Source organism: Capsicum annuum, chromosome 2, assembly GCF_002878395.1.
Source record: "Capsicum annuum cultivar UCD-10X-F1 chromosome 2, UCD10Xv1.1, whole genome shotgun sequence".
Classification (NCBI taxonomy): Eukaryota; Viridiplantae; Streptophyta; class Magnoliopsida; order Solanales; family Solanaceae; genus Capsicum; species Capsicum annuum.
The window spans coordinates 147580124-147605850 of record NC_061112.1 but is presented as its reverse complement, the minus strand read 5'-3'; the positions used below and the strand labels follow the sequence as shown (position 1 = coordinate 147605850).

Sequence of the window (25727 nt, the reverse complement as noted above, 5' to 3'; positions counted from 1 at the left end):
TCTGACGGGAATAGCCTCCGTATGGTTTATCGATCAAGACATCTCCCATTGGCACGTTTGGGATGATATGGCTCAAGATTTTGTGCAATAATTTCAGTACAATCTCGATATTATACCTGACCGCACTTCTCTCGCTAATATGAAGAGAAAACCATCTGAAAGTTTTCGAGAGTTTGCCATAAAATGGAGAGAACAGGCATCTAGAGTCAAGCCGCCACTGAAGGACCAGGAATTGATTGACGTTTTTCTCCAAACTCAAGAGTCCGATTATTTTCATCATTTACTAGCCGCGGTTGGTAAACCTTTCGCCGAAGCAATAAAAATTAGGGAAATGGTGGAGAATGGCATCAAATCAGGAAAAATCATGAGCCAAACCGCCCTCAGGGCCACTACACAAGCCATTTAGAGTGGATCAGGTAGTTTCGGAAATCGAAAGAAGAAGGAGGAAGGATCCATGATAGCGTCAGGACCGGGCAATGCCCAAAGGGGACGGAACTCCCCTTACGTTCATGTCCAACAGGGACAACCCAACCCTCCTCAACATTATTATACGCCTCAACCTGCTGTTCTTAATGCTCAAGCGTATGCCCGACCTCCGCAGCGTCCACAATGGCGGGCACCTGCGCCACAAGGTTTTCGTCCGCGGCAGCCAAATTTACAAGCCCCTCGTAATCCGTATGTTACGGCAGACTATACAAGAGAACAGAGGCCAAAGGAAAACTTCACCCCAATTGGAGAATCATATACGAGCCTGTTGCGGAGATTGGTCAAATTAGGATGGATTGAACCTGTTTTGCCTTTCAAAGTGGATCCGAATGCAAGTTGGTTTGATCCTAATGTAAGGTGTGAGTACCATTCCAACGTCCAAGGTCACAGTACCGAAAACAGTTGGAGTCTGAAGAGAGCCATTGAAAAGTTAATCCAAAGTAAGGCAATCGTAATACAAAAAGAAGAAGCACCGAATGTCACCGACAATCCACTTCCTAATCACAGTAACACACATGTCGTGGGGATGATTTTTAACGATAGAGACTGCAGGCCAACAAGCCAAGCAATGATAGAAATAGGCGCCTTGAAGGAAAACCAGGGTGAAGCATTGAAGTATATGCGAAGAGAACCACTGATCGTGAAAGGAGCGAGTTCCATTATAAGACCCCGAGATTCAGAAAAGATGGTATTGTATGTTCCTGCAAAGCTAAAGGGAATAGCTCAAGATGGGCCAAAACTATATATTTCGAGTGGTCCCGCATGGTTCGACCAACAACACAACAACATGAAAAAGATAACAGAACCAATTGTCATAAGACACGCAGCACAGCTCCCAGTGACAAGCTTGAAAACCATCCCATGGAACTACAACAAAACCACGGTGATGTACAAAGGAAAAGAGGTCATGGAAGAAACAAACGAAACAGAGGGTTTGACTCGATCGGGAAGATGTTATATTCCAGAAGAATTAAGGAGACCAAAACAGTTTAAAGATAGTCAAGGGCCAATGAAAACACCTGTCACAAATGAAAAGGCCGAGGAATTTCTGAAGAAAATGAAAACCCAAGACTATTCCATTGTCGATCAATTGAGGAAAACCCCGGCTCAAATATCATTATTATCCCTGCTGCTACATTCTAAAGAACATTGTCAGGCATTGATTAAGTTGTTGAATGAAGCATACGTCCCGAAGGAAACTACGGTATGTCAAATAGAAGTGATGGTTCGTAGAATATTTGAAGCAAATAGAATCACTTTCACTGATGATGAGTTACCCACAGAAGGTTCTGGTCACAACAAGGCTTTGCATCTAACTATCAAATGCGAAGGATATTACATAAAAGGGGTAATGATCGATGGAGGTTCAGGAGTAGATATCTGTCCTCTCTCTACTTTGCAAAAATTAAAAATCAGCCCAGATAGGATTCGGTCCAATAATGTATGTGTTCGGGCTTTTGATGGTGCAAAACGAGACACAATTGGTGAGGTAGATCTTTCTTTGGTTATTGGACCAGTTGAGTTTACGATCACTTTTCAAGTAATAGACATGGATACTTCCTACAACCTGCTTTTAGGAAGACCATGGATCCACACGGCCAGAGCCATACCCTCTACTTTGCATCAAGTAGTTAAGTTTGGCTAGCCAAATGCTACAAAATGGTTATGAACCGGGAAAAGGATTAGGGGTTTCGCTGCAAGGAATTATAAACCTCGTAGATCCATGTGGTAGCCGTGACTCCTTTAGCTTAGGCTTTAAGCCTACCGCGGCAGATAGAAAATGGGCAAAAGAGCAGAAGAAGAAGGATTGGAAATTGACAAGTCCGGTTCCACACATCAGCCAATCTTTCACGAAAGCTCAAAAGGGCGAAAATCAATACCCATATTCTAACAAGGATGTGGATGAAATATGTCAAGGTCTACAGGAAATGTTTCATGAAGTAAACATGGTTTAGATGGGTGAAGGCCCTAGCCATGCAAATGTGCAGTTCGTCGGGCCAAATATCAAGCTCACTAACTGGGAAGCCACTCCTCTCCCCACAAGGAAGGAGTCTTGGTAGTTTATTTTGTTGTTTCGTTTTTCTTTCTTTTGTATTTTGGACTATTCTCAGGGTCGTAGTCCACATAGTTTAGTTGCTCTGCTTTCATGTTAACCCTCCTATCCTTTCGGATTCAAATAAATGAAATTCAAGTTTTCTAGTAAATTTATCTTTTCTTTCCTTTTTTAATTTTTATTTTTTATCTTATTTCAGTTATGTTAATACTGGCTCCAATAACATGGCATGTACGTGGAGTTCATATTTAGACCCTAAAAAGTTATCTAATCTCGAATCAGCAAACCAAACGGTAGATGAATACGATGAAGGTGAAGCTGATAAGGAAGTCAAAAAAGGATTGGATCAATTTGAGGATAAGCCCAAACCCAATTTAAATGACACAGAGATAATAAATTTGGGAACTGGTGAGGAGGTTAGAGAAATAAAAATAAGTATTCATGCGGATCAGAATATCAGGAAAGATATTGTTCAGATTTTGATCGAGTATAAGGATGTTTTTGCTTGGTCTTATGATGATACACCGGGTCTAAGCACGGATTTGGTGGTCCACAAACTGCCTACATACCCTGATTTCTCACCGGTCCAGCAAAAGCAAAGAAAGTTTAAAACTGACGTGAGCGATAAAATCAAAGAGGAAATCATGAAGCAATTGAACGCGAACGTGGTCAGGGTCGCTCAGTACACCACATGGTTGGCTAATGTGGTGCCCGTACCGAAGAAAGATGGCAAAATCAGAGTTTGTGTTGACTATAGGGATTTGAACAAAGAAAGCCCTAAAGATAACTTTTCGCTACCCAATATTCATATCCTTGTTGATAATTGTGCTAAACATGAGATCCAATCTTTCGTGGATTGTTATGCCGGATATCACCAGATCCTGATGGATAAAACAGATGCAGAAAACACTGCTTTCACCACCCCGTGGGGTACTTATTGCTATAGGGTCATGCCATTTGGTTTAAAGAATGCGGGAGCTACGTACATGAGAGCTATGACTACTATTTTTCATGACATGATGCACAAGGAAGTAGAAGTATATGTTGATGATATCATTATCAAGTCCAAGACACGAGTCGATCATGTATATGACTTGAGGAAATTCGTCGAAAGATTGCGAAAGTATAATCTTAAGCTCAATCCAGCCAAGTGTGCATTTGGCGTTCCATCCGGGAAACTTTTGGGTTTCATAATTAGCCGCAAAGGCATTGAATTGGACCCCGCCAAGGTAAAATCTATTCGAGAATTGCCGCCTCCGAAGAATAAAACTGAGGTTATGAGTTTTCTTGGAAGGCTGAATTATATAAGCAGATCCATCGCTTAGCTCAGCACTACATGTGAACCGATGTTTAAGTTGCTAAAAAAGGATGCTGTTATCCAATGGACAGACGAATGTCAAGAATCATTTGATAAGATTAAAGAATATTTGGCAAATCCTCCTGTGATGGTCCCACCGGAACCGGGTAGGCCTTTATTTCTATATCTATCAGTGATGGACAATTCTTTTGGTTGTGTTTTAGGACAGCATGATATCACAGGCAAAAAGGAACAAGCAATCTATTATTTGAGCAAAAAGTTCACGAGTTACGAGGGGAAATATACTCTTTTAGAAAAGACATGTTGCGCCCTAACTTGGATTGCTCAGAAGTTGAAGCACTATCTTTCGTCCTACACAACCTACCTCATATCTCGAATGGATCCCTTAAAGTATATTTTTCAAAAACCTATGCCCACAGGCAGATTGGTGAAGTGGCAGATTTTACTTACAGAATTCGACATTGTGTACGTTACTCGTACCGCTATGAAAGCGCAAGCATTGGCCGATCATTTGGCAGAGAATCCAGTTGACAATGATTATGAGCCTTTGCGAACTTACTTTCCTGATGAAGAGATAAATTCAATTGAGGAAGAAGTTCAAGATGATATATATGCATGGAAATTATATTTTGATGGGGCAGTCAATGTCAAAGGAGTAGGAATTGGGGCGGTTCTTGTCTCACCGACCGGGCATCATCATCCCGCCACAGCACGACTCCGTTTCTTTTGTACTAATAACACAGCAGAATATGAAGCTTGCATCATGGGGTTAAATATGGCACTAAATCTGGATGTGCACAAGCTAATGGTGTTGGGAGATTCCGAATTACTCATTCAACAAATTCAAGGTGAATGGGAAACGAGAGATATCAAGCTCATTCCATACAAACAGTTCGTAAAGGACCTTAGCAAAAGGTTTGAGTCTATCGAGTTTAGACATATTCCCAGATCCCATAATGAGCTGGCTGATGCCCTGGCTACCCTAGCTTCCATGCTTCCGTACCCAGGAAATACGCATTTCGACCCATTAGAGATACAGATACGAGATCAACATGGTTATTGCAATATAATTGACGCAGAACCAGATAATGAACCTTGGTACTATGATATCAAACGCTTCCTAAAGTCAAAAGAATATCCAATACACGCCAAAACAGATCAAAAAAGAACCATTAGGAGACTTGCTAATGGTTTCTTCTTAAGTGGGGAGATTCTGTACAAACGAACCCCAGACTTGAACTTGTTGAGATGTGTTAATATTCAGGAAGCTGAAAGAATCATGAATGAGGTACATTCGGGGGTGTGCGGTTCGCATATGAATGGCTATGTTTTAGCGAAGAAGATCATGCGGGCAGGATATTATTGGTTAACTATGGAGCGAGATTGCTTTCGCTTTGTTCGCAAGTGTCATCAGTGTCAAATTCATGGTGATTTGATTCACTCGCCACCTTCAGAGCTGCATCCTATGTCTGCTCCTTGGCCATTCGTTGCTTGGGGCATGGATGTAATTGGAAAAACCCATTTTCTCTAAAACCAACTCCCTAGCGGGGTCGGACGCGGTGAAAAATCGGGGGTGTGACATTATGTTTGAGTAGCAAATGTAACCATACCACTGTTAGAAAAGTGGGACCCAAAAAAAAGGTCTTTGTTGAATTTTATAGAGCTGATGATATTTTTTCCTACGAAGTAGTGGTAAGGTCTTCTTTGTTCACTCTACCCTCCTCTTACCTCGCTTGTGGAATTTCACTGTGTATATGTTGTTGTTGATGATGATATTTCTCCCCATAGACCAAGGAACTACTATATGGTTGCTGAAGAACAACTGGATCATGACTGCACTTCCTGTGAGTACTATTCAAGTTTACCAAAGCCATAGGCCCATACTTACGTGGATGGATTGTTTCTGAAAAGAGAGGATTGATATTAACGGCACCATGAGATACGGTTAAATTACGTTAGTGACTTGAGGTGTTTTTGGTGTGATGAAAATAGGGATGTTTTCGTGATACAGTAGTCAGATATTGAAAAGTTTGATTTCATAATTATGGTTTTTGGTTTTTAAAATTTGCTATATTATTTATTCTTGTGTTATTTTTATATTTTTCGTACCTCTATTATATATATATTTTTTAGATTGTATTTGCTTTGTTCAAAGTGATGAAATGTGAATAAAAGATGGGAGGGAAAGTAAAACATGTATTCACTTTATGAAAAGAATGCGGAAGAAAAAAATATTTTTGATCAATAGATGATCAGTGGATAAAAATAGTGACCGATTAATCATTTATTTATTTCCTGTTAGCTTTGCTGGATTTGGCAATCCATATCAGGTAAGTACAACTACAAACTCCCCCTAAAACAAATCGGTGGTAGTAATAAAAATATGGGTTGAAATAGTGAGGTGGAGACAAGTAAATCTGCCACCACCACACCACACGTTATGCATTGCCATACAAGTTCTTCAAAGCATTAGCCTAGTATTTATGTACCGCCCAACTCACTGACAAGTTTCATATTTTAACAAATCCATAGAAACTTGGTGACACTAAGTTCAAAGTCATTTATAACAAATTGAATAGTTCTAGGCTTTGAGGAGAACCTTTTTACCAGTACTATTTTAAACTTTTGGATTTAATTTGTTTCAATTATTTTATGGAGAAAAAAGTGGGAACAGTACTAGTTAGTAGTAGAAAAAATAAGGATTATCACAAGTCACAAAGTGGTACCCCCTTAATTACAGGCACAATATATGTTTGCCAACTTTTAACTTTTTCTCCTTAATTATATTTCTCCCATCTCTACTACTTTCCATTGAAGAATGGAGCTTCCCTTTGTGAAATACTCCACTTCAGCTCAAAAAACCCCAAGTATATTTATACTTTTAATTTTAGCAGTTGTTGTTTTGGGTCTTATCCCACTTTATCACCCATTTAATTGGTACCCTCCTGGTTTATCAATAACCCAAAATCCATATGAAATTTCGCAGAAAATAGAGATTAACGAAGCAGAGACGTGTGATATTTTCAATGGAGAATGGGTGTGGAATCCGGATGCACCATATTATACGAATACGACATGTACTGAAATTCATGAACACCAAAATTGTATGAAGTATGGAAGACCTGATGGTGATTATTTGAAGTGGAGATGGAAGCCTAATGAGTGTGAGCTGCCAATTTTCAAGCCTTATCAGTTTTTGGATTTGGTGAGGAACAAGTCGTTAGCAGTTGTGGGTGACTCAGTTGCAAGAAACCAAATGCAATCTCTCATATGCCTTTTGTCCAGGGTAACATTAACATTCTCTTCTCTCTCTGCAATTCTTCATCATTTTTATTAACCATTTTTCCCCCGTTTGCATAGAAGCACAGAAAATATATTTATATCATCAAAATGCAATGCATATTTACGAGATAAGTATCCAGTACCCTCTCGAACTCCAAAGAGGTCCTATTACGCTCATGAACTCAACTTTAACATATTTTTATTACCCTTTTGCGCTAATGTGACGTCTTTATTATATAATATGAGGCTCACATTAGCTAAAAAGATTAGACAAAAATATGCTAAAATTTAATTTGGGTAATAAAACCTCTTTAAAATTGAAGTGCATGGTAGGAAATTTGATCGTCCAAAAAAATACTAGATGCTTCACTCTCAATTTTGACTATGCTATCCCATTTAATCCTGCCTACTAGACGAACCCTTATTAGTTTATATTAGTTTTATGGGGACTCTAGCATGGTTTTGCTTGCTTCTTAAATGTCTCTAAAAAATTGTTATATGATCTAAAACAATGCACGAATATTTATATGACTAAATTACTTTATTTAAAACAAAAGAGTATGATATTCTTTTCTAGATAAATAAAAAAAAAAATTTTCCTTCGTTTTAATTTATTTGTGTAGTTTAATTTAGCTTGAAGTTTCTGAAAAACAAAAAAAGGAAGACTTTTCAATTCTATGATTGTAAATTAATGAAGGGTAGAATGTACCAAAATAACTTATAATTTTGTGGTCAATATTCGGAAAGTTGAAACTAGAAATAAAAAAAAATTAGACGGTAAGAGAATCAAATTGATATGGAGGGAATATGATTTATAAATGAGATGTCTTTATAAATTGATGGAACTCGAGGCAAAAGGAATATAGGATTAATTGGGATACGGTCATTAACAGTAAAATGAAGGACTGGAAATGTAAAAAGTTTGCATTCAGCTACGATTTTACAATGGGAAGGAGCATAGGGGCCCTTAGAGGAAATGTAGATGCCAGTCTAGTCACTAACCACTATCAAATTAAAATATATTAGCCAATTAACTACAAAATTATAAACATTTGTATTTTTCTTCCCTCTTTTTTGTGGGGTTAAAATTTTACTTTTATATAGTCATTGTCCATGAAAAGAAAAAGCAGAGCCTTAGGACAATAGGAGGAACATTGCGGGGCCAGTGTGAATTTTGTCATATTGCTTTTTTCAGAAAATTTATTGGATTCCTTATATTTCTTCCGTCTCAAATTTTCTAATTTAATTTTTTTTTTTTTTCATTAATGAAGAAGAGAATTTTTTTTTTTTTTTTTTTTTTATGTTTTACCCTTTGCATTAATTACTTATTCTTCTAATTAAAATGTAAACATCATTTAATAAGGGTATTATGATAAACTAGACATATTATTAATTATTTTTTCTTAATCAATGTGTCATCTCAATTTGGGACGGAGGGAGATTAAATAATACGACTATTTAGCTACATAGAAAGAGCTTTTCCACTAAAAGAACATGTATCTTAAAAGAATGTATCGTGAAAAATTGTTGGAGAATGAGGCCATAACTTGCTTGTTAGAAATGACAAGGCAGAAGAAAAAGATAATGTGCTCTTCTACAGATTTGTTTGACTAAATCATTAATTAACAACCATGACAATGGTCCTTATTTGGTTTAGTACCACTCTTCACATTAGTCCGGTAATTGCTCTAGTTAAATACCACTTTACTTGATGTGCCATGATTAGCGGTAAACTAATCTAATATTTCTAAACATAAATCAAAGAGGGAGTAATAAATTTATGATCTTCTTTTTTGTGTTTTTAGGTGGAATATCCTGTTGATATTTCTGATAATCCAGATCAATCTTTCAAAAAGTACAAATACGCAACTTACAACTTCACCTTAGCAATATACTGGTCCCCTTTTTTGGTTTCAACGAAAGAAGTAGAAGCTGATGGCCCATGCCATACTGGACTCTACAACCTTTACCTAGATGAAGCAGATGAGAAGTGGACCACTCAAATAGAGGGATATGACTACGTCATCTTAAACGGTGGCCACTGGTTTGCCCGGTGCAGTGTCTACTACGAAAACAACCAGCGAGTTGGGTGCAGGTACTGTGGACTACCAAATGTTACTGAACTCCCGGCTGCCTACGCGTACCAAAGGGCATTTAGAACTAGTCTTAAAGCCATCAACAACTTAGAAAATTTTAAGGGTGTAGCTATTCTTAGGACTTTTGCTCCTCATCATTACGAAGGTGGGAATTGGAATGAGGGAGGTGATTGTGCAAGGACAAGGCCATTTAGAAGTAACGAGACCACGTTGGAGGGTCAGAACTTGGAGCAATATAGGATTCAAGTTGAAGAGTTTAAGGCCGCGGAGAAAGAAGGGAAGATGAAGGGGAAGAGATTCAGATTGCTGGATACAACGCGAGCCATGTTGTTAAGACCAGATGGTCACCCAAGTAAATATGGGCATTGGCCAAATGAGAATGTGGCAAATGACTGTGTGCATTGGTGCTTGCCCGGTCCTATTGATTCGTGGGCGGATTTCTTGTTTCATATGTTCAAGATGGAGGGCATCAGATCCCTGGAGGAAAAGCTTCAATGAGAGAGCAAATTATACAATGTAATCTAATTGTTTTAGTAGCTTAATATATTTTTAAGATTCATGTTTTTGTGATTAAAGAGGAACTCTGTTTCTTAGATAGTTATCTTAAAGTGAAGATGTAATCATAGCACTGTTATTTGTTGTGACATCTGACTGGCACATGGCAGTATCAGATACAACGCATGGAAGGGTACAATGTGTCAGACTTTATCTCCAAAGTAAGGTGGAGAGGTTGTTTCCAATAAATTTTCATTTGAATGAAATGCAAATGAAAGCAGTTCGGAAAAATAATACAGTATTAGATAGGAATAAACTTAGCAACTGATTTACGGTGCTTAAGGCATGGTTTTCCTTGATGAAATGAAAGTTTCAATGTTTGGTTAACCTCAATAGTGGAAAATGTTTGCTCCAAAGAAAAGTTTTTTTTTTTTTTCTTTGCACCAAATCAGAAAATAACTTTCATCGGTTAAAAGAAGTTATTACAAATATTTCAAAGTGATCTTATTCCATAATACTTGTCTCAATCGAAAAAAACATTATTGCCAGCTTTTAATTGTAATTAAAAAAAAAAAAAACACAAAAACATTATACTCATACACGATGTCTCTAATCATCACATGATTGTTATTCCTGGGGTCCACTTTAATACCCAATCAAACATTAATAATTGCGCACAATATTTTAATGAAACAAAAGTAGTAGTAAATTAGAAATATGTTTTTCATGAAAAAAATATTTCCTTCATCCCAAATGCGCCAGCTTGAGGGCGCGACTACTTTTAGTATAAAAATTCTTTATGGTATATCACCAGATTGTATATTTAATTTTGATTTGGAAAAAGCTTAAAAATACTCTTGAACTATTTGAAATAGCTCAAAAATATCCATCGTTAGGTTTTTGATTCAGAAATACTCCTCCGTTAAATATTTGGCTAAAAAATACCCCTCTCTCTGACTAAATTCTAATAAAAATAGCCACCTGAATATTCCACATTTTTTTTTAAATCCATCAGCCCATAAACTTAATAGATAGACCCAATCCGACCCGACCCATTAGCTAAAAGACCCGATCCAGCATGTAAAAAAGGTATTATCGATCATCAGCCTTATTTGACTTAAAATCTCCCAAAAAAAATTGCTACTAACCTGTTAGATCTTATATGATCTTGCTTTTAGTTTTTTGAAAGCTATGTAGCACATGCTATTCGATGCTGCAGTGTTTTTTGTTCCTTGAGTGCTTTTGGTATTCCTTATCTCGACTTTTGATGCACTCTCTGGTGTAAAAACTAGCCTCGAATAGTTTCTAGTATTGTTGAACAGAGCTGATGAACAACTAAACTTACGAGATGAAAAGTAGTTGACTAATGATCCTTTGTTATGAATTTGCTTAAATGAATATGTACAATCTCACATCCAAATAAAGTGTGTACAATTGAATTTAAAATAGCAGTATCCCCAAAAACAATTACTTTTGCAATCCATGTAAATAATTATCGGGTTTCTGTTATAAGGTCTAGTTACTTATCCACCCTTTCCTTTCCCCAATTATCTCATCTAAAGTTCGTTACTTGATTTTTTAGTGAGTGCAAAAATCTCATAGAAATACCTCACTGTGGATATTATTTGGCATGTGATGGACAACATTAGATCAATATCTCATTTTGAGTATTGTGGTTCTTCACAAAGCTGATTTGTAATTTCATTTTCTGTTTGGTTCCAGAGTGAAATCTGAATCCACTAGTTCATCTCCACAGCTCTCCACTAAACCTTCTGATGATGCTAAAGCTACCAAGCCAATTGCTTCCTAGAAAGATAATTGGCTGATGGTTTTTTTTCTTAAAAAAAAAAAAAGAATTATACGTGTGGACAGTGACGTGGAATATTCAGGTGGTTTTTTTTTATCTAGGTAGCGTCCTTGGTGGAATTCTGTTAGAGGAAGAAGTATTTTTGAGCCAAACGGAAGGATATCCTTGAGTCAAAAATCTAACTAAGAGTATTTTTGAGCTATTTAAGATAACTCAAGAATATTTTTAAGCCTTTTTCGATTTTAATTTGTAAATCTTAATAAATGCATTTTTTATTTTCTTAAACTATATCAAAAGAATTTTAAAAGAATTGAAAAAAAAGTGTTCAAGGACCAAGGAAAAAGTTTCTGCAAGCACTCAACTTTTGTCGGTAAATATAATTTATTTTTCGTTATCCCAAAAATAAGTCATAAAGATATTCTTTATTAATATTCTTTAGCCATAATTAATATTTTCTTTGTCCCAAATTTAATTAATTTTTCTATAGTATTCCTATTAAATGATGTTTACATTTTAATTTTAAAAAAATAATTATGCAAAGGTTAAAACATGAAAAAAAATTGTCTTTTCTTGATTAATAAAAAAAAAAAAAAAATCAAATTAGAAAATTTAGGAGAAATAATTTAGGACGGAGGGAGTACTCCATTGGTTCTAATTAGTTGGTATCCTTACAAAAATAGATATTTCTTTATATTTGTCATTTCACAAACCTAAAGCATAGTTAATTGTTTTTTTCCACTTTTATCCTGGGTCATATATAGGGAGAGTTTCAGTATAGTGTAAAAAAGAGAAATATCAAATAAAAAGGAGTAATAAATAAGGATAATTTAGTCAATTTAGCATATGGTCAATATTTTTATTAAAGGGAGTACAAATAAAAATGATAGCCTAACTATTTTGGAATTCAGGGATTGCGATTATTATAAGTTTATCTAACAAACCTTTAATTAGCATTCATAACATATATTTGATTATCCATTAATAGGCTTTGACCTTTTATTCAAATTGAATATGGTCATTTTATGACCATCATTGTCATTAATTTGTTTCAATCATACCATTAGTGGAGAAAGCTCAAGCTATAGGATGAATTCACTATATGTTTGTGTTCAAGTATTTTAATTTTCGTAAGATTTTTTTAACTAGTTTGTATATTTTCAATGATCATAGTCGAAAGACACGTTCAATATTGTAGAGGCTTGTGACCCTCTCACCAATTTTTCCATTTCTCGAATAATATGTTTTGAGGTTTTAAAAAAAATGAATAAAATCTTTTATCTAATTCATGAAGTCTATACTATGATGAAAATTTGCACAAAGAACAACAGTTTGACAACTAATTACATTGACGATTACTAACAATAACTCAATAAGATTTGGCACCTTTTGAAAAAAGAAAATGCCAGCCTTCTAAATCCAATCTTAATTATTGGTACTTTCTCCTGCAAGAGAAAAATCAAGGTTGTTCATACATCACAATCAAAATTTCTTTTCAATTTGAATATAACTATTCCATTTTCCAACTCTTATGATACGTACTCTTCTGAAATTATTAGTATTCGTTGTTGCTTTCCTTTCGATTTATTATCTTATCACATAAAAGTAGGACATGTTGGAGCCTATTACACAAATTTTTATTTCCAATCCAATTTGGTTGATTTTTATTACTACGTTCTTTTCAAGTGGTTGGTCAATGTATGAGGCGGAGGGAGATCATTCGAACCTTTTTCGTCAAAAAATTGCACTACTTGTATGTATGTTTATTTCGAATCATCTTAGTGAAAGTTCCGCCACCTCCACCGCCATTTGAGATGAGTAACTTTAAGTTTGAAATTTGGAATCCACGGGAACTAATTTTATCAATGGCGGGTCACACGTGAAAACTATTTACTTTATGAAAAGGCAAAAATAGTGCATAGACAACATGGATGAACTAAAAAGCAATGCAAATTCCTTGGGATATTTCATCATTCAGCTAATTGCCACCAAGCTACGCCAATGTTTTAGGTTTCCAACAACCTATTTTTTCACCTTTTTCCTCTACAAGTTATTGAAATTGGATAACATAATCATCATCCAATTAATAAAAAGTAGTAAATCTTTTAGGTTGATATCAGTACGTTATGAATAGCTTGTAATAACGATAGTAAAACATCTCACGTGAACCTAATTAGACGATAAATAGCTTAGTAAACTATAGATACAAATGATATTGAATGTACTATGTATGTATATCTACAAATTGATTCTTGGTTTATGTATATATTCTACCTATTATTTGGTTTGAAGGCGGAGTTAGGATTTCAACGGAGGGGGTTCCATATTCAAAAAAAACTTAGGAAGGGGGTTCCATATTCAAAGAAAACTCAGTCGAAGGGGTTCAACACCTACTATAACCACAGAAAAAATAATTTTAATCATGTATAAATAGTATATTTTTTCGTCGAAGAGGGTTCGGCCAAATCCCCGAACAGAAGGCTAGCTCCGCCCCCTCATTTGATCTTTGCTTAAATATTTAAATTTTCTCTCCAACTTTCCAGGTCTTTACTTAGTGAAGTATAGAAGGTAATGTCTCATTTTAGTGACAAATCATGTACAACTCATCATGTACATATAATATGCTGCTAATTATTCGATTCTTGAACCAGAGTCTTTCTTTAATAATAATCATTTATGCCATAATACCAAACATATATACAGTTGAAGTAGCTTTTGCTATCATTGATTTTCCTACTATATAAATTGCTCACAAAAATTTGATCTTTATAACATCACTTGCAGATGAAGGCTGGTCCGGCAGAGCTCTTTGACAGATTTCGAAGATATGTTCTACCAATCGCGACGTTACTGCTCTTACTAAAGACTTGTTTCTCTTCATTTGATACTACCACTGATTCTTTTCTGCAAAATCTTGAATCGAGTCTCAATGGATCATCACTCCCTGTTGATCAGCCAGAGCGTAAGGCCGTTAACCAAATGCTGTCTCCGGGAACTACTAGCACTAACAATTCAGAAAAGGGATCGATAAAGCAGCAAACATGTAACATCTTTGTGGGAAAATGGGTGCCATATCCAAAGGGACCATATTATACAAATGAGACGAACTGTGTGATCGATGATCGAGAGAATTGCATGAAGTATGGAAGGCCTGATAGTGATTTCATACACTGGAGATGGAAGCCAGATGATTGTGAGTTGCCACTTTTTGATGCTAGTCAATTCTTGGAAATTGTTCGTGGCAAGACTTTGGCTTTTGTTGGAGACTCCCTAGGAAGAAATCAAATGCAATCACTGGTGTGCCTTCTAGCTAGTGTAAGCATTGAAATTTTGTGCTTCCATTTGCTATGTTTTCTGCTACTCCTAAATTTCATCATACTATGCACAGATGGTTATAAAAAATAGTTACACAATCAGATCTTTTATAAGGTAATAACATGCAAATCCCTATGATAGTTATCATTGATTGAAAAAATGGCAGCTCGGTGAATGATGTATCTCACAGTCACTCAGGATCCGGTGAAGGGTCGCAGGATCCTAATGCAAACATTAATGAAGACAACTTTATCGTAGCTCTAAGGACTAATTCCTTTGTTGCAGGTTAAAATTCACTAATAAATGTAAAAAGAATCTTTACATTATCAGTGTAATTGACTGGTCTTGGGATGATGTTGTGATGCTTATGCAAGTCAAAGTGTGTGTGAAATATTTTGACTAGTGTTTCAGGGAACAACTAGGATAAGGGTGGAAGACAGCCTGTTCATCCTTTTTAAATCTTATTGCTTTAATAGAACTAACATAGTCCAATTTAGAAATGCTAATGGCTTAACATGCTATATGCCATAATTCAGATAAGAGAACTGGCATTGTAATATCCAGCTTCCAAAATTCACTTCTTCTTCTTTTTTATTTTCCTACATTCTTGCTAATCAAATATCATGTACACATATCTATCTCAGGCAGCCATTCCTGTAGACGCATCGGAGACTACGGACACAAGATTCAGGCGATGGTTGTATAAAGATTACAACTTCACAATCTTAGCCCTGTGGTCTCCACAGCTGATCAAATCCAACTTATCTGATCCTAACGGTGATCCCTATTACGGTATCATGAATCTGTATCTGGACAAGGCTGATGATGTCTGGGTAAATCAGGTTGACAAAATTGATATTGTCATAATCTCTGGAGGGCAATGGTTCTTTAGGCCATTTTTGTTCTACGAAAATGATCAGCTCGTCGGATGTCACAAATGCAATGAAACAAATGTTACAAAACACACACATTATTATGGATACAGAATGGCGTTTCGTACAGCTTTCAAGACCTTATTAAGCCTCAAGAAGTTAAAAGGTCGATTGGTAATGCTAAGGCCATTTTCCCCTGCACATTTTGAGCATGGGGGATGGAACACCGGAGGGCATTGCAATAGAACAAGACCCTTCAACAATCAAGAAATGAAGCTGGATGGATATGAATTGAAGATGTATATGACTCAATTGGAGGAATTCAAGGCAGCAGAAAGGGAAGGTAGAAAAAGGGGTGTCAAATTCAGATTGCTAGATACAACTAAAGCAATGGTGATGAGACCAGATGCACATCCTAATCACTATGGACATTGGCCACATGAAAAGAAACTACCTGATTGTGTGCATTGGTGTATGCCAGGCCCTGTTGATACTTGGAATGAGCTTTTGTTAGCCACTTTAAAGATGGAAAGAGATGGATTTATCCAGACATAGAAACAAAATATAATGCTTACGAATTATTTGGAAATAACTCTTCAAATGTCTCTGTAATATGTTTTAGGAAAGGTTTAAGTCATGTTTTAGGCCACAGTTACCTATTTGATAGGTAATCTGTCTTATATATCAAGATTAAAAATTTCACTTTTTTTCTGTGGATATTATCCTGACAACAACGTATATAACTGGAACTCTTTAGGAAATCTACGGAAGTCTTTGTCGTCCAAAGCAACTTTTCACCATGCTCTAATATGCATTGCAATCAATGTATATGTAAGTAATCAAGCCTTCACAATTGCTTTTTTGACCCACCTTAGTTTGGTGGAGCATTTGCATACTCTGCATATGATAACAATTTTTGTGCAAGCTTGGAGTATACTAAATACTCCTCTGTACCTAGCATTTACTTCATCTCATAGTCATGTAAGGGGGGGATATGCTTAACTTCATACTAGTCTAGGAAGCTTTTGTAGAGTTTATCCCCCTCAATCCTTATGTAACAACCTTTCGGATATTAATAAAAAGTTTTAATTTGAGAAAAAAAGAAAAAAAAAAAAGTAATCAAGCCTTCACAATTTGAAAATCTGCCTTGTGTTCGCTTTAGGTTCCACCAATGCTTAAATAGTTGGGCTTAAATAATTTAAAAAAAAATGACGAAAAAAAAAAGAGAGAGAGAAATAGAAAATACGAATAGAATAGTGAAAAACAAGTTAAAGAAAAAAAGATGAAAAATTCAGAAGAAAAAAAGTCAATATAAGAAATCGAAAGAGAAAAATAAAAAAGAATAAGGAATTTGTTATAAATGTATTTACACTACAGTAAATGTCTATCAAGATCTATCAACATGTACTTTGATATCTATTAGGATTTGAAACATTCGCTTTTTACTTAGACTAGGAGTAAATTTTTCCTATAAAAGGGTTTTGTTCATTCTATTTACAATTTTATGATCTCTCATCCCTCGAGAAGTAATTCGTAATAAGAATTATTCTCTCTTCTCTCTCTACTCTTCTTCTTCTTTGTTCTTTCTTACTTTATAACACGTTATCAGCACGAAGTCTCTTACCAATTGAGATCTGTACGAAATCTCTTACCAATTGAGATCTGTTCGTACGTGGCTACACAAGTTTTCGAGTCTCTAACTAATTTAGATTATCAACACGAGATTCTGTCAAATAAGGTGAGATTATAAATCTAAAAGTAATTTCAAGGATAGTAATTCCTTATGTTATCTGTCTTTTGCTACTAATAATATAATTATTGTTGGATTTGAGGAAAAATAATTGGTTTGGAACCATTTATATTTTGAATTTATTTCTCAAGAACAATATTATCAAAAGAGGTGTAATATGTTGGGTTCAAGTCCCATCGATTTATGCCTAAGACGCTTTTATATGGATAAGACGTTGAGTTTGAATCTCAATGCACCATATTGATATATTATGATGGCTAAGGCAAAATAATCGGTATTTGATTAAAAGTCATGAAATTCAACCCATTAAATATGCTCCATTCCATGAAGTGAATCTGGTAGGAATATATGATAAGTCTGAAATATGACAACTTACTTCATTCTTGAAGTGTATGTGGTAGCAGTGCATAATATGTCTGAAAGAAGACAAGTGATTAAATGCACGAATATACTCGTGGAGGGACAATATGATAATGATCATCAAAAGTGATAATATTTTAACACGCTTATATGATTATAAGATATGCTAGAGAAAAATTCTCTAGATTATATGTATGCCTCGATTTGCTTCTGAAGTAGCGAAATCAAGAGGTTATAAGCTATCATAATTTGATAGACTTAAGGCACGATTATATTCCATTCCTGGGGAATGAGAAACTTATTAATGCAAATGTGCACTTGATCACAACTCACCTCCGAAAGAGGTTGAATAATTTTGAAATTTACTTCTAAAGTAGTAAATCTAAAATTTATCCATGTAATAGTAAATCTGAAATTTACTAAAGAAAAAGTGCATGTCGTGGTAAACTTGGAGTTTACTAGAATAAAAATTCATAAATTGATATGAACGATTGTGACATCTCGAAGATGTGCATGTATTGAAGATCTAGAAGATTCTTCAACAATTGTTTATGCCGTTTGTTCTCATGACAAGTTGGTTGGACCAACTAATATTGGGATTCCCTTCAAATCTGAAAATTATAAAAGGTGAATAAAGGGCTCGTTCACCTATCATGTGATATGTTGAAAAAAAAGCATCAATAAGATGATCACATGTACATTCATGGTCAACCTACGTTTGACATTTATAAAGTTACTTGTTCAATATAAATTGAGCATAATTTTCAGATTGTGTAATCAAGATAATTCATCTTGACGATGATGGTTTAGCATTGAATATCTTCGATAAATATCTAAATCATTGTTAATGAGAACAAAACTTAATGTATTGGTCTGAAATATGATATATTGCAATAGCATTTGTATGTATTAGACCAATAAATTATGATTATTTTTTCCCTCTCAATTAGTTCAAGGTCGGGAACCAATTATTTCATCTAATAATTTTGATGTTCGGTATACGATTAATGAATATACCATATGCACAATGATAGATTCCTCAAAGAAGTAGAGGATGTATGTTAGTTTTCCTAACATAAGGAAGAGATTATAAGCGCTATGAAATATGTTAGGAATTATCACCAGATCTTCATCCAAAAGATAATTCAAGTCAAATGTCGAAAGCATCTCATATTAAGCACAAGTGCTCTTATTTTGTGTTTCTAAAGGACAGAGTCTATGCATGCGTGAAGCGTGATGGACTAATCGGTTCCAAATGAAATAGTCCTTGAAAAATAAGGAGCAAATAATCATAATAAGAAGGCAATGAACTCTTGAAGAGCCTACGACATAACACTTCATGAAACCTTATGTAAGGTTCATGCGCCTGAAAATAATGAAGTGATGAGATCACAAAATGTTATGTCGCATTGTGAACCGATACAAAATGATATATCATCAATATCTTTGACACAATCTTGGCGCAATATTGTGAAAGATTACGAGAATCTGAATTCTACGTTTATTTAAGCATGCTGACGTAGAAATATTTATCAAGCGACATGAAAAGATGCATTTTGGTAAGTGTAAAACTTATTTGATTTGCAGTCCAGGCACTTGAAGATGTCACTCATGAAATATTGAATATTGTCACTTGACAAAACTTATGTGAAAACTTATAAAGATTTAAACTGCTTGAAGCATATAAAAGTTTCTGGAAAACTTATTTATAATCATTATATTGTATAAGCTTATTGCTTGAACATCATTGGAACTCTTGGAGAGTTTTCAAAGCAATAGATTATTTACTGAAATTTGAAATATATCAAATTAGCTTGGTTATGAAGTATCATATCTTAGTGCAATTGATGCACTCATGTACCTTGCAAATACTACAAGGCCTATAGCCTTTTCAGTCAATTTGTTAGCAAGGTATATTTCTGCTCCTATTATGAGACATCAAAATGGGGTAAAGCACATGAGCTTGTTTATTCTAAAGATTCCAATCCCGATCTTATTGGTCATGCTGATGATGGGTACTTATCTAACCCGCATAAAGCTCGGTCTCAAATAGGCTATGTGTTTATATGTGGTGGTACTGCCATATCTTGGAGATATACAAAGCAGTCTATCGTAGTCATTTCATCGAATCATGCTGAGATAATAACTATTCATGAAGCAAGCCGAGAATGTATATGGTTGATGTCCATGATACATCTCATTTGAGAAAAATATGGTGTGAAATATGACAATCTACCCATAATTTTATACAGAGATAATTCAGCATACACAACACATCTTAAGGGAGGATTCATAAATGGAAATAGAACGAAGCACATTTTGTCAAAGCTTTTCTACATATATGAGCTACAAAAGAATGATGATACTAATGTGGAACAGATTCGCTCAACTGACAATGTGACTGATTTATTCACCAAATCTTCTCTAATTGTAACTTTTAAGAAGATGCTGCACAAGATCGAGATGCAAAGGTCAAAGATGTTCTCATTAGGGGGAGTTAATACGCGTTGTACTCTTTTTCCCTTACGAGGTTTTGTCCCACTAGGTTTCCCTTGTAAGGTTTTTAATGAGGCAGCCCAAATGCGTATGATTAGAGATGTGTGCTCTTTTTCCTTCACTAGATTTTTTTCCTATTGGTTTTTTTCTAATAAGGTTTTAACGAGGCACATTATCTACCAATTAGACATTCAAGGGAGAGTGTTATAAATGTATTTACATTATAGTGAATGTCTATCAAGATCTACTTTGATATCTATTAGGATTTGAAGTATCCGTCTTTTACTCAGACTAGGAGTAAATTTCTCCTATAGATAGAGGGGTTTTGTTCATTGTATTTACAATCTTATGATCTCTCATCCCTCAAGAAGTAATAAGAATTAATCTCTCTTCTCTCTCTACTCTTCTTCTTCTTTGTTCTTTCTTACTTTATGACAGAATTATTAAAATATTACTTTATTATCCCACTAATTTTTTAAAAAATATTATTATTATTTAACTGAAGTTTTGCAGTATACTTTCTCCTAAAATAGCTATACGGTGAATATCGTCAATTATTTTTTTTGTTGCCAAACCAATAGGGCGGATAAAAGACCAATCTGATCCATTTGGTTATGGGCTAAATTTTCAGCCCAACCAATCCTGTCCTTCATAAATCTCCAAAAGCATGGGTCGTTTGGCAGAGTGTATAAGAATAATATAAAATATGATGTATTAATAATATTTGTATTAGCAATGCTTGCATTAGTTCTGCTTGTATTAGTTATATTTGTATTTTTCTTATGCAGTATTTGGTTCGATGTATAAAAAATAACATGAATTACATAATTTCAACTTTTTTTTTATATAATACCCTCAATATATATATTGGAGAGAATGCGAATTTTTTTTTGAAAGATAATAATATCTTTAAGCATGTTAATGAATGTATTAGATCTATTGCATTACTAATATCATAAATTTTGATGTATTAGTAATAATACACACTTTGATATATATACCTAATACAAACATTAGTTATACATAAGATTAAAAAATACACCAAATAAGGTATTACTAATACATATTAAATTAATGCCTGCATTAATTTTCTAATACAAATGACTCCTCAGGAGACAAGACAGGTGTGTTTTGTTCAAAGAAAATATAAGACACGTGTCTTCATCTGTCGAATTTCGATTCCTTCACAAATTCCCACTCCATCATATGTGGACACACTACCATGTGTTGCCAGCTGTCTCATGAAGAGAGGAGCTCCGTGTGTCGAAGCTCATTTTCCCAACAATGTGAAGGTTTGGCGTGGTACCGTTGCTTCTTTATGATTAAGCTCCTAGTTGTCTGCACTTAGTGAGAGTTTTAATATAAATGATTCACACTTTAACTTATTAAGTATATTTTTATTTTAAAAGAGTCCTTAATGTATCTGAAAACTTCTGAATGAATCAGATATAAAAAGAAATCTAAATATCATTCAAACTCTTTTTAAAATATAATTTATGACTTTCTTACTTCATTATTTCCTCTCTTTTATTTCATATTATTTCTCGCCCTCTTTTTTCACATTATTTCTCCCTTTCTTCACGTTTTTCTCTCTCTTCCTCTTCACTTTCTTTTCTTTTCTTTTAGGTATGATTCATCAAATTTTTTTATAAATATTTTAGTTATCAATTTGTATTCATTATTTGTTAAACTCTAAATTTTTACTTGCAATTTTTTATTTTGATTATAAAATTTGTAGTTCTCTGGATAATAGAATCTTATGTGTGCCTGTTTATAACGTAACATTGAACTTACTAATGATATTTTCACTCAAATTTCATGATTAACAAATAGACAAGTGTCCGTTCTTATATTAATTAGTTATTCAAATACTTTAATATTTATGTATCTAAGTTAAAATTATATCTGATTAATTATTTTAGTTTGTTGGATAAGTTTAATTGACAGACTACTTTATGTTGAATTTAATTTTTTATAATTACATCATATCACAATAATTTTTAACATAATATATTTATCTTTAAATATTTTAATTATCACTCAAATAATAATTTTGTTGTTTAAGTTAATACTTTATGTAATATTTTTTTCATATAATATAATTTTTTATTACTTTTTAAATTTGAATTATATATTTATTACAAATAAATAAATTACGTACATTCAAATTTAAAAAACAAACAGTCTTAATCATTCAGTATTCAGATCTAGATACAACATCTTAATCATTCAGATATTCATTCAGATTCAGACGTCTTAATTTAAAAAAAAAAACAAATGCACCCTAAAAATCATCAATTTTAATTGTAAAAATAATATCTTGTAAAAAGATATACTCTCTTCGTTTCATGTGTCATTCTTTTTTTTATGTATTAATTTTTTTATTTTTTTATATTTAATAACTATTTAATGATGTTATTTTCATTTTATTTTTGTTGGATTTCACTTAATAGAAAAAGATAACTAAAAAATAAATATTAAAATAATTTTTTAAAAAATAATTATTTATTTTGAAATTTCGTGTCCGATTAAAAGGGACAAGGGACGGAGGAAGTACTAATAAAATTATCTTATTGTGTATAATAAACCTTCAATGTTGTGACACAAAGGTTTATTTTTTTCTGGTTTCCTAAAGTAGCAAGAGTTATCCAATTTAATGTCACCCCCTCTCAAATGGTTAGCTTACAGCTACATATATCTAATTGAGTGTACTCGTCTTTAATTGCAATCAAATTCTTTCCTTCCTTCCAGCTCCTGCATGCCCTCTCCTTTCTCTTTCATGTCATTGAATTCTTGACATTTGGTTAAACCAAGTCAAATTTCCATTATTTCCTATTTTCTGGCGGCTATTCGAACATGTATGTTTCTCAACTACACCCACCTTGACTTAATCAATAAGTTTTGTATTTCCTTAATTTTTTAGATCAGATAAACGCGGCTAAGATTTCTATATCTGATCATGGGATTGAAGAAAATCAAAGACCAAGTTAAATCCATCGTTGAAAAAACTTTCAAAAATCCTAACGAACTCTATAAAAACTCACCACCGTCTTCATCTTCCTCACAATCCTTTACCATGTCTTCATCCTCACAGCCTTTTCTCTTCCCTTTAACCCAATCCACTGTTCTCCCTGACCCATCTTCCTTTTTTGCCCCTCATCTTCTCTCAAATCCCTTACCCACCAATTCTTTTTTCCAAAATTTTGTCCTCAAGAATGGTGATCAGCCTGAATTCATACACCCATATATTATAAAATCTGCACTTTCATCTCTTACTCTTTGTTACCCATCTCAGTCTCGTAATCCTGCTTTCAATTACCAGAATTTTATTGCTGATTTGACTGTCAGTGTGTTGAATAATCCGAATCCAAATGCACCCCATGTAATTTCATCTTATGATGATCTTAGTGTCACATTGGATCTTCCTTCTAGTAATCTTAGGTTCTTTCTTGTTAAAGGTTCGCCCTTTATCACATGTAGTGTTATGGAAAATGTATCGGTTTTGATTTCGACAATTCATGCTATTCTTGAATGTTATCCCAATGGTAATCGTACTAAATATACTGTGAAGCTTAACAATGGGCAAACTTGGGTTTTGTATGCTTCATCTCCTATTGATTTGAGTCATGATGAGTCTGCTATTAGGACTGGTGTTTTTTCGGGTATTATTAGGATTGCTTGTTTGCCAAATTCTGATCAAACATGTCTTGATCGATTTAGTTCTTGTTATCCTGTAAGTGGTAATGTTGTTTTTAGTCAGCCATTTTGTTTGGAGTACAAGTGGGAGAAAAAGGGATGGGGTGACTTGCTTATGCTGGCTCACCCCCTCCATCTTCAGCTGCTTTCTGCTGCGGATTGTGCGGTAACTGTCTTGGAGGGATTTAAGTACAATAGTATTGATGGTGAGCTTGTTGGTGTTGTTGGAGATTCATGGATATTGAAGAGTGACCCTGTTTCTGTAACATGGCATTCCATTAAAGGTGTTAAGGAGGAGGCATGTTCAGAAATAATTGATGCTTTGAATAAGGATGTTGCTTCCTTAGATTCGAATGGAATAGCTACGACATCTTCTTATTTTTATGGGAAATTGATTGCTAGAGCAGCAAGGCTGGCATTGATAGCTGAAGAGGTTTGTCATCTTGATGTTATCCCGGCAATCCGTAAATTCTTGAAGGATACAGTTGAACCATGGTTGGAGGGGACATTTGAAGCAAATGGTTTCTTTTATGAATCGAAATGGGGTGGAATTGTGAGTAAACAAGGGGCTTCTGATTCGGGAGCTGACTTTGGTTTTGGGGTCTATAATGATCACCATTTTCATATTGGCCATTTCCTTTATGCAATTGCAGTGCTAGCCAAGATAGATCCTATCTGGGGAAGGAAATATAGGCCACAGGCTTATGCACTTATGGCGGATTTTATGAATTTAAGCAGGCGATCAAATTCAAAGTATGCACGCTTGAGGTGTTTTGACTTGTGGAAACTGCACTCTTGGGCTGGGGGATTGACAGAGTTTGCAGATGGGCGGAACCAAGAGAGCACAAGTGAAGCAGTTAATGCATACTATTCAGCAGCTTTAATGGGTTTGGCCTATGGGGATACCCATCTTGTTGCCATTGGATCAACCCTTTCAGCTTTAGAGATTCATGCTGCACAAACTTGGTGGCATGTGAAAGAGGGAAGCACTTTATATGGGGAAGAATTCACAAAAAACAACAGGGTGGTGGGTGTTTTATGGTCTAACAAAAGGGATAGCAGCCTTTGGTTTGCTCCGCCTGAATGGAAAGAGTGCAGACTCGGAATTCAGGTCTTACCAATATTGCCCATTACTGAACTTCTGTTTTCAGACGTTCAGTTTGTGAAGCAGTTGGTCGAATGGACACTGCCAGCTCTGGCAAGGGAAGGGGTTGGAGAAGGGTGGAAAGGGTTTGTGTATACCTTAGAAGCAATATATGATAAAGTGGGTGCTTTGCACAAAACTAGGAACTTAACTGGGTTTGATGACGGAAATTCTCTTTCAAATCTTCTGTGGTGGATTCATTCTAGAGATGATGAAGTGGGGGGATGTGATAGAGGAAACAAGTTCTGCTGGTTCAGACACTACTCTCATTGATTCTTTTACGGTGTGTTACATTTGAGTATTCTCAATATGAACTTATAGGAACAAAAAAGGGTGTTTTGTTTGGTGATTTGGTATTTGTCTTTTCTTTATCTGTATATAAATTGAGCGCTAGTCCGCAGCTCAACTCTGTGATATGATTGCTATAACTTTTCCCAGATCTCGAGTTGTTATAAATAAAAGTCCAACCTTGCCAATACCCATTTTTAGAGGGTTCTATTACCAAGATGTTGGTTGCTTAGGATGAAAAATAAAAATGTTCAATGCAATGTATGGATAAT

The 25727-nt window shown here is 34.7% G+C and overlaps 4 protein-coding genes across 4 annotated transcripts; all 4 read left to right on the top strand.

Annotated features, from left to right (window-relative positions):
* The first annotated feature begins 4379 nt into the window (after nucleotides 1-4379).
* On the top strand, nucleotides 4380-5733 carry LOC124896310. Its single transcript, XM_047407867.1, has 2 exons — nucleotides 4380-5297; nucleotides 5646-5733. The coding sequence occupies exons 1-2, from the start codon at nucleotides 4621-4623 to the stop codon at nucleotides 5731-5733; spliced, it is 765 nt and encodes a 254-aa protein (XP_047263823.1). The 5' UTR covers nucleotides 4380-4620.
* Nucleotides 5734-6406: 673 nt separating this feature from the next.
* LOC107855489 (protein trichome birefringence-like 19) lies at nucleotides 6407-9996 on the top strand. Its single transcript, XM_016700507.2, has 2 exons — nucleotides 6407-7143; nucleotides 8945-9996. The coding sequence occupies exons 1-2, from the start codon at nucleotides 6676-6678 to the stop codon at nucleotides 9731-9733; spliced, it is 1257 nt and encodes a 418-aa protein (XP_016555993.1). The 5' UTR covers nucleotides 6407-6675; the 3' UTR covers nucleotides 9734-9996.
* Nucleotides 9997-13958: 3962 nt separating this feature from the next.
* On the top strand, nucleotides 13959-16428 carry LOC107855502 (protein trichome birefringence-like 19). The gene is made up of 3 exons (XM_016700523.2): nucleotides 13959-14102; nucleotides 14319-14849; nucleotides 15494-16428. The coding sequence occupies exons 2-3, from the start codon at nucleotides 14319-14321 to the stop codon at nucleotides 16274-16276; spliced, it is 1314 nt and encodes a 437-aa protein (XP_016556009.1). The 5' UTR covers nucleotides 13959-14102; the 3' UTR covers nucleotides 16277-16428.
* Nucleotides 16429-22924: 6496 nt separating this feature from the next.
* LOC107855487 (probable endo-1,3(4)-beta-glucanase ARB_01444) lies at nucleotides 22925-25649 on the top strand. Its single transcript, XM_016700504.2, has one exon. It carries the CDS (start codon nucleotides 23287-23289, stop codon nucleotides 25438-25440), a length of 2154 nt encoding a protein of 717 aa, XP_016555990.1. The 5' UTR covers nucleotides 22925-23286; the 3' UTR covers nucleotides 25441-25649.
* The last annotated feature ends 78 nt before the right edge of the window (nucleotides 25650-25727 follow it).

Coding starts and splice junctions, on each gene's coding strand:
- LOC124896310 (XM_047407867.1), top strand. CDS start 4,621: ATGGGGTTAAATATGGCACTAAATCTGGATGTGCACAAGCTAATGGTG. Junction 5,298..5,645: donor ATTCATGGTGATTTGATTCA/CTCGCCACCTTC, acceptor TTCTCCCCATAG/ACCAAGGAACTACTATATGG.
- LOC107855489 (XM_016700507.2), top strand. CDS start 6,676: ATGGAGCTTCCCTTTGTGAAATACTCCACTTCAGCTCAAAAAACCCCA. Junction 7,144..8,944: donor TCATATGCCTTTTGTCCAGG/GTAACATTAACA, acceptor TTGTGTTTTTAG/GTGGAATATCCTGTTGATAT.
- LOC107855502 (XM_016700523.2), top strand. CDS start 14,319: ATGAAGGCTGGTCCGGCAGAGCTCTTTGACAGATTTCGAAGATATGTT. Junction 14,850..15,493: donor TGGTGTGCCTTCTAGCTAGT/GTAAGCATTGAA, acceptor TATCTATCTCAG/GCAGCCATTCCTGTAGACGC.
- LOC107855487 (XM_016700504.2), top strand. CDS start 23,287: ATGGGATTGAAGAAAATCAAAGACCAAGTTAAATCCATCGTTGAAAAA.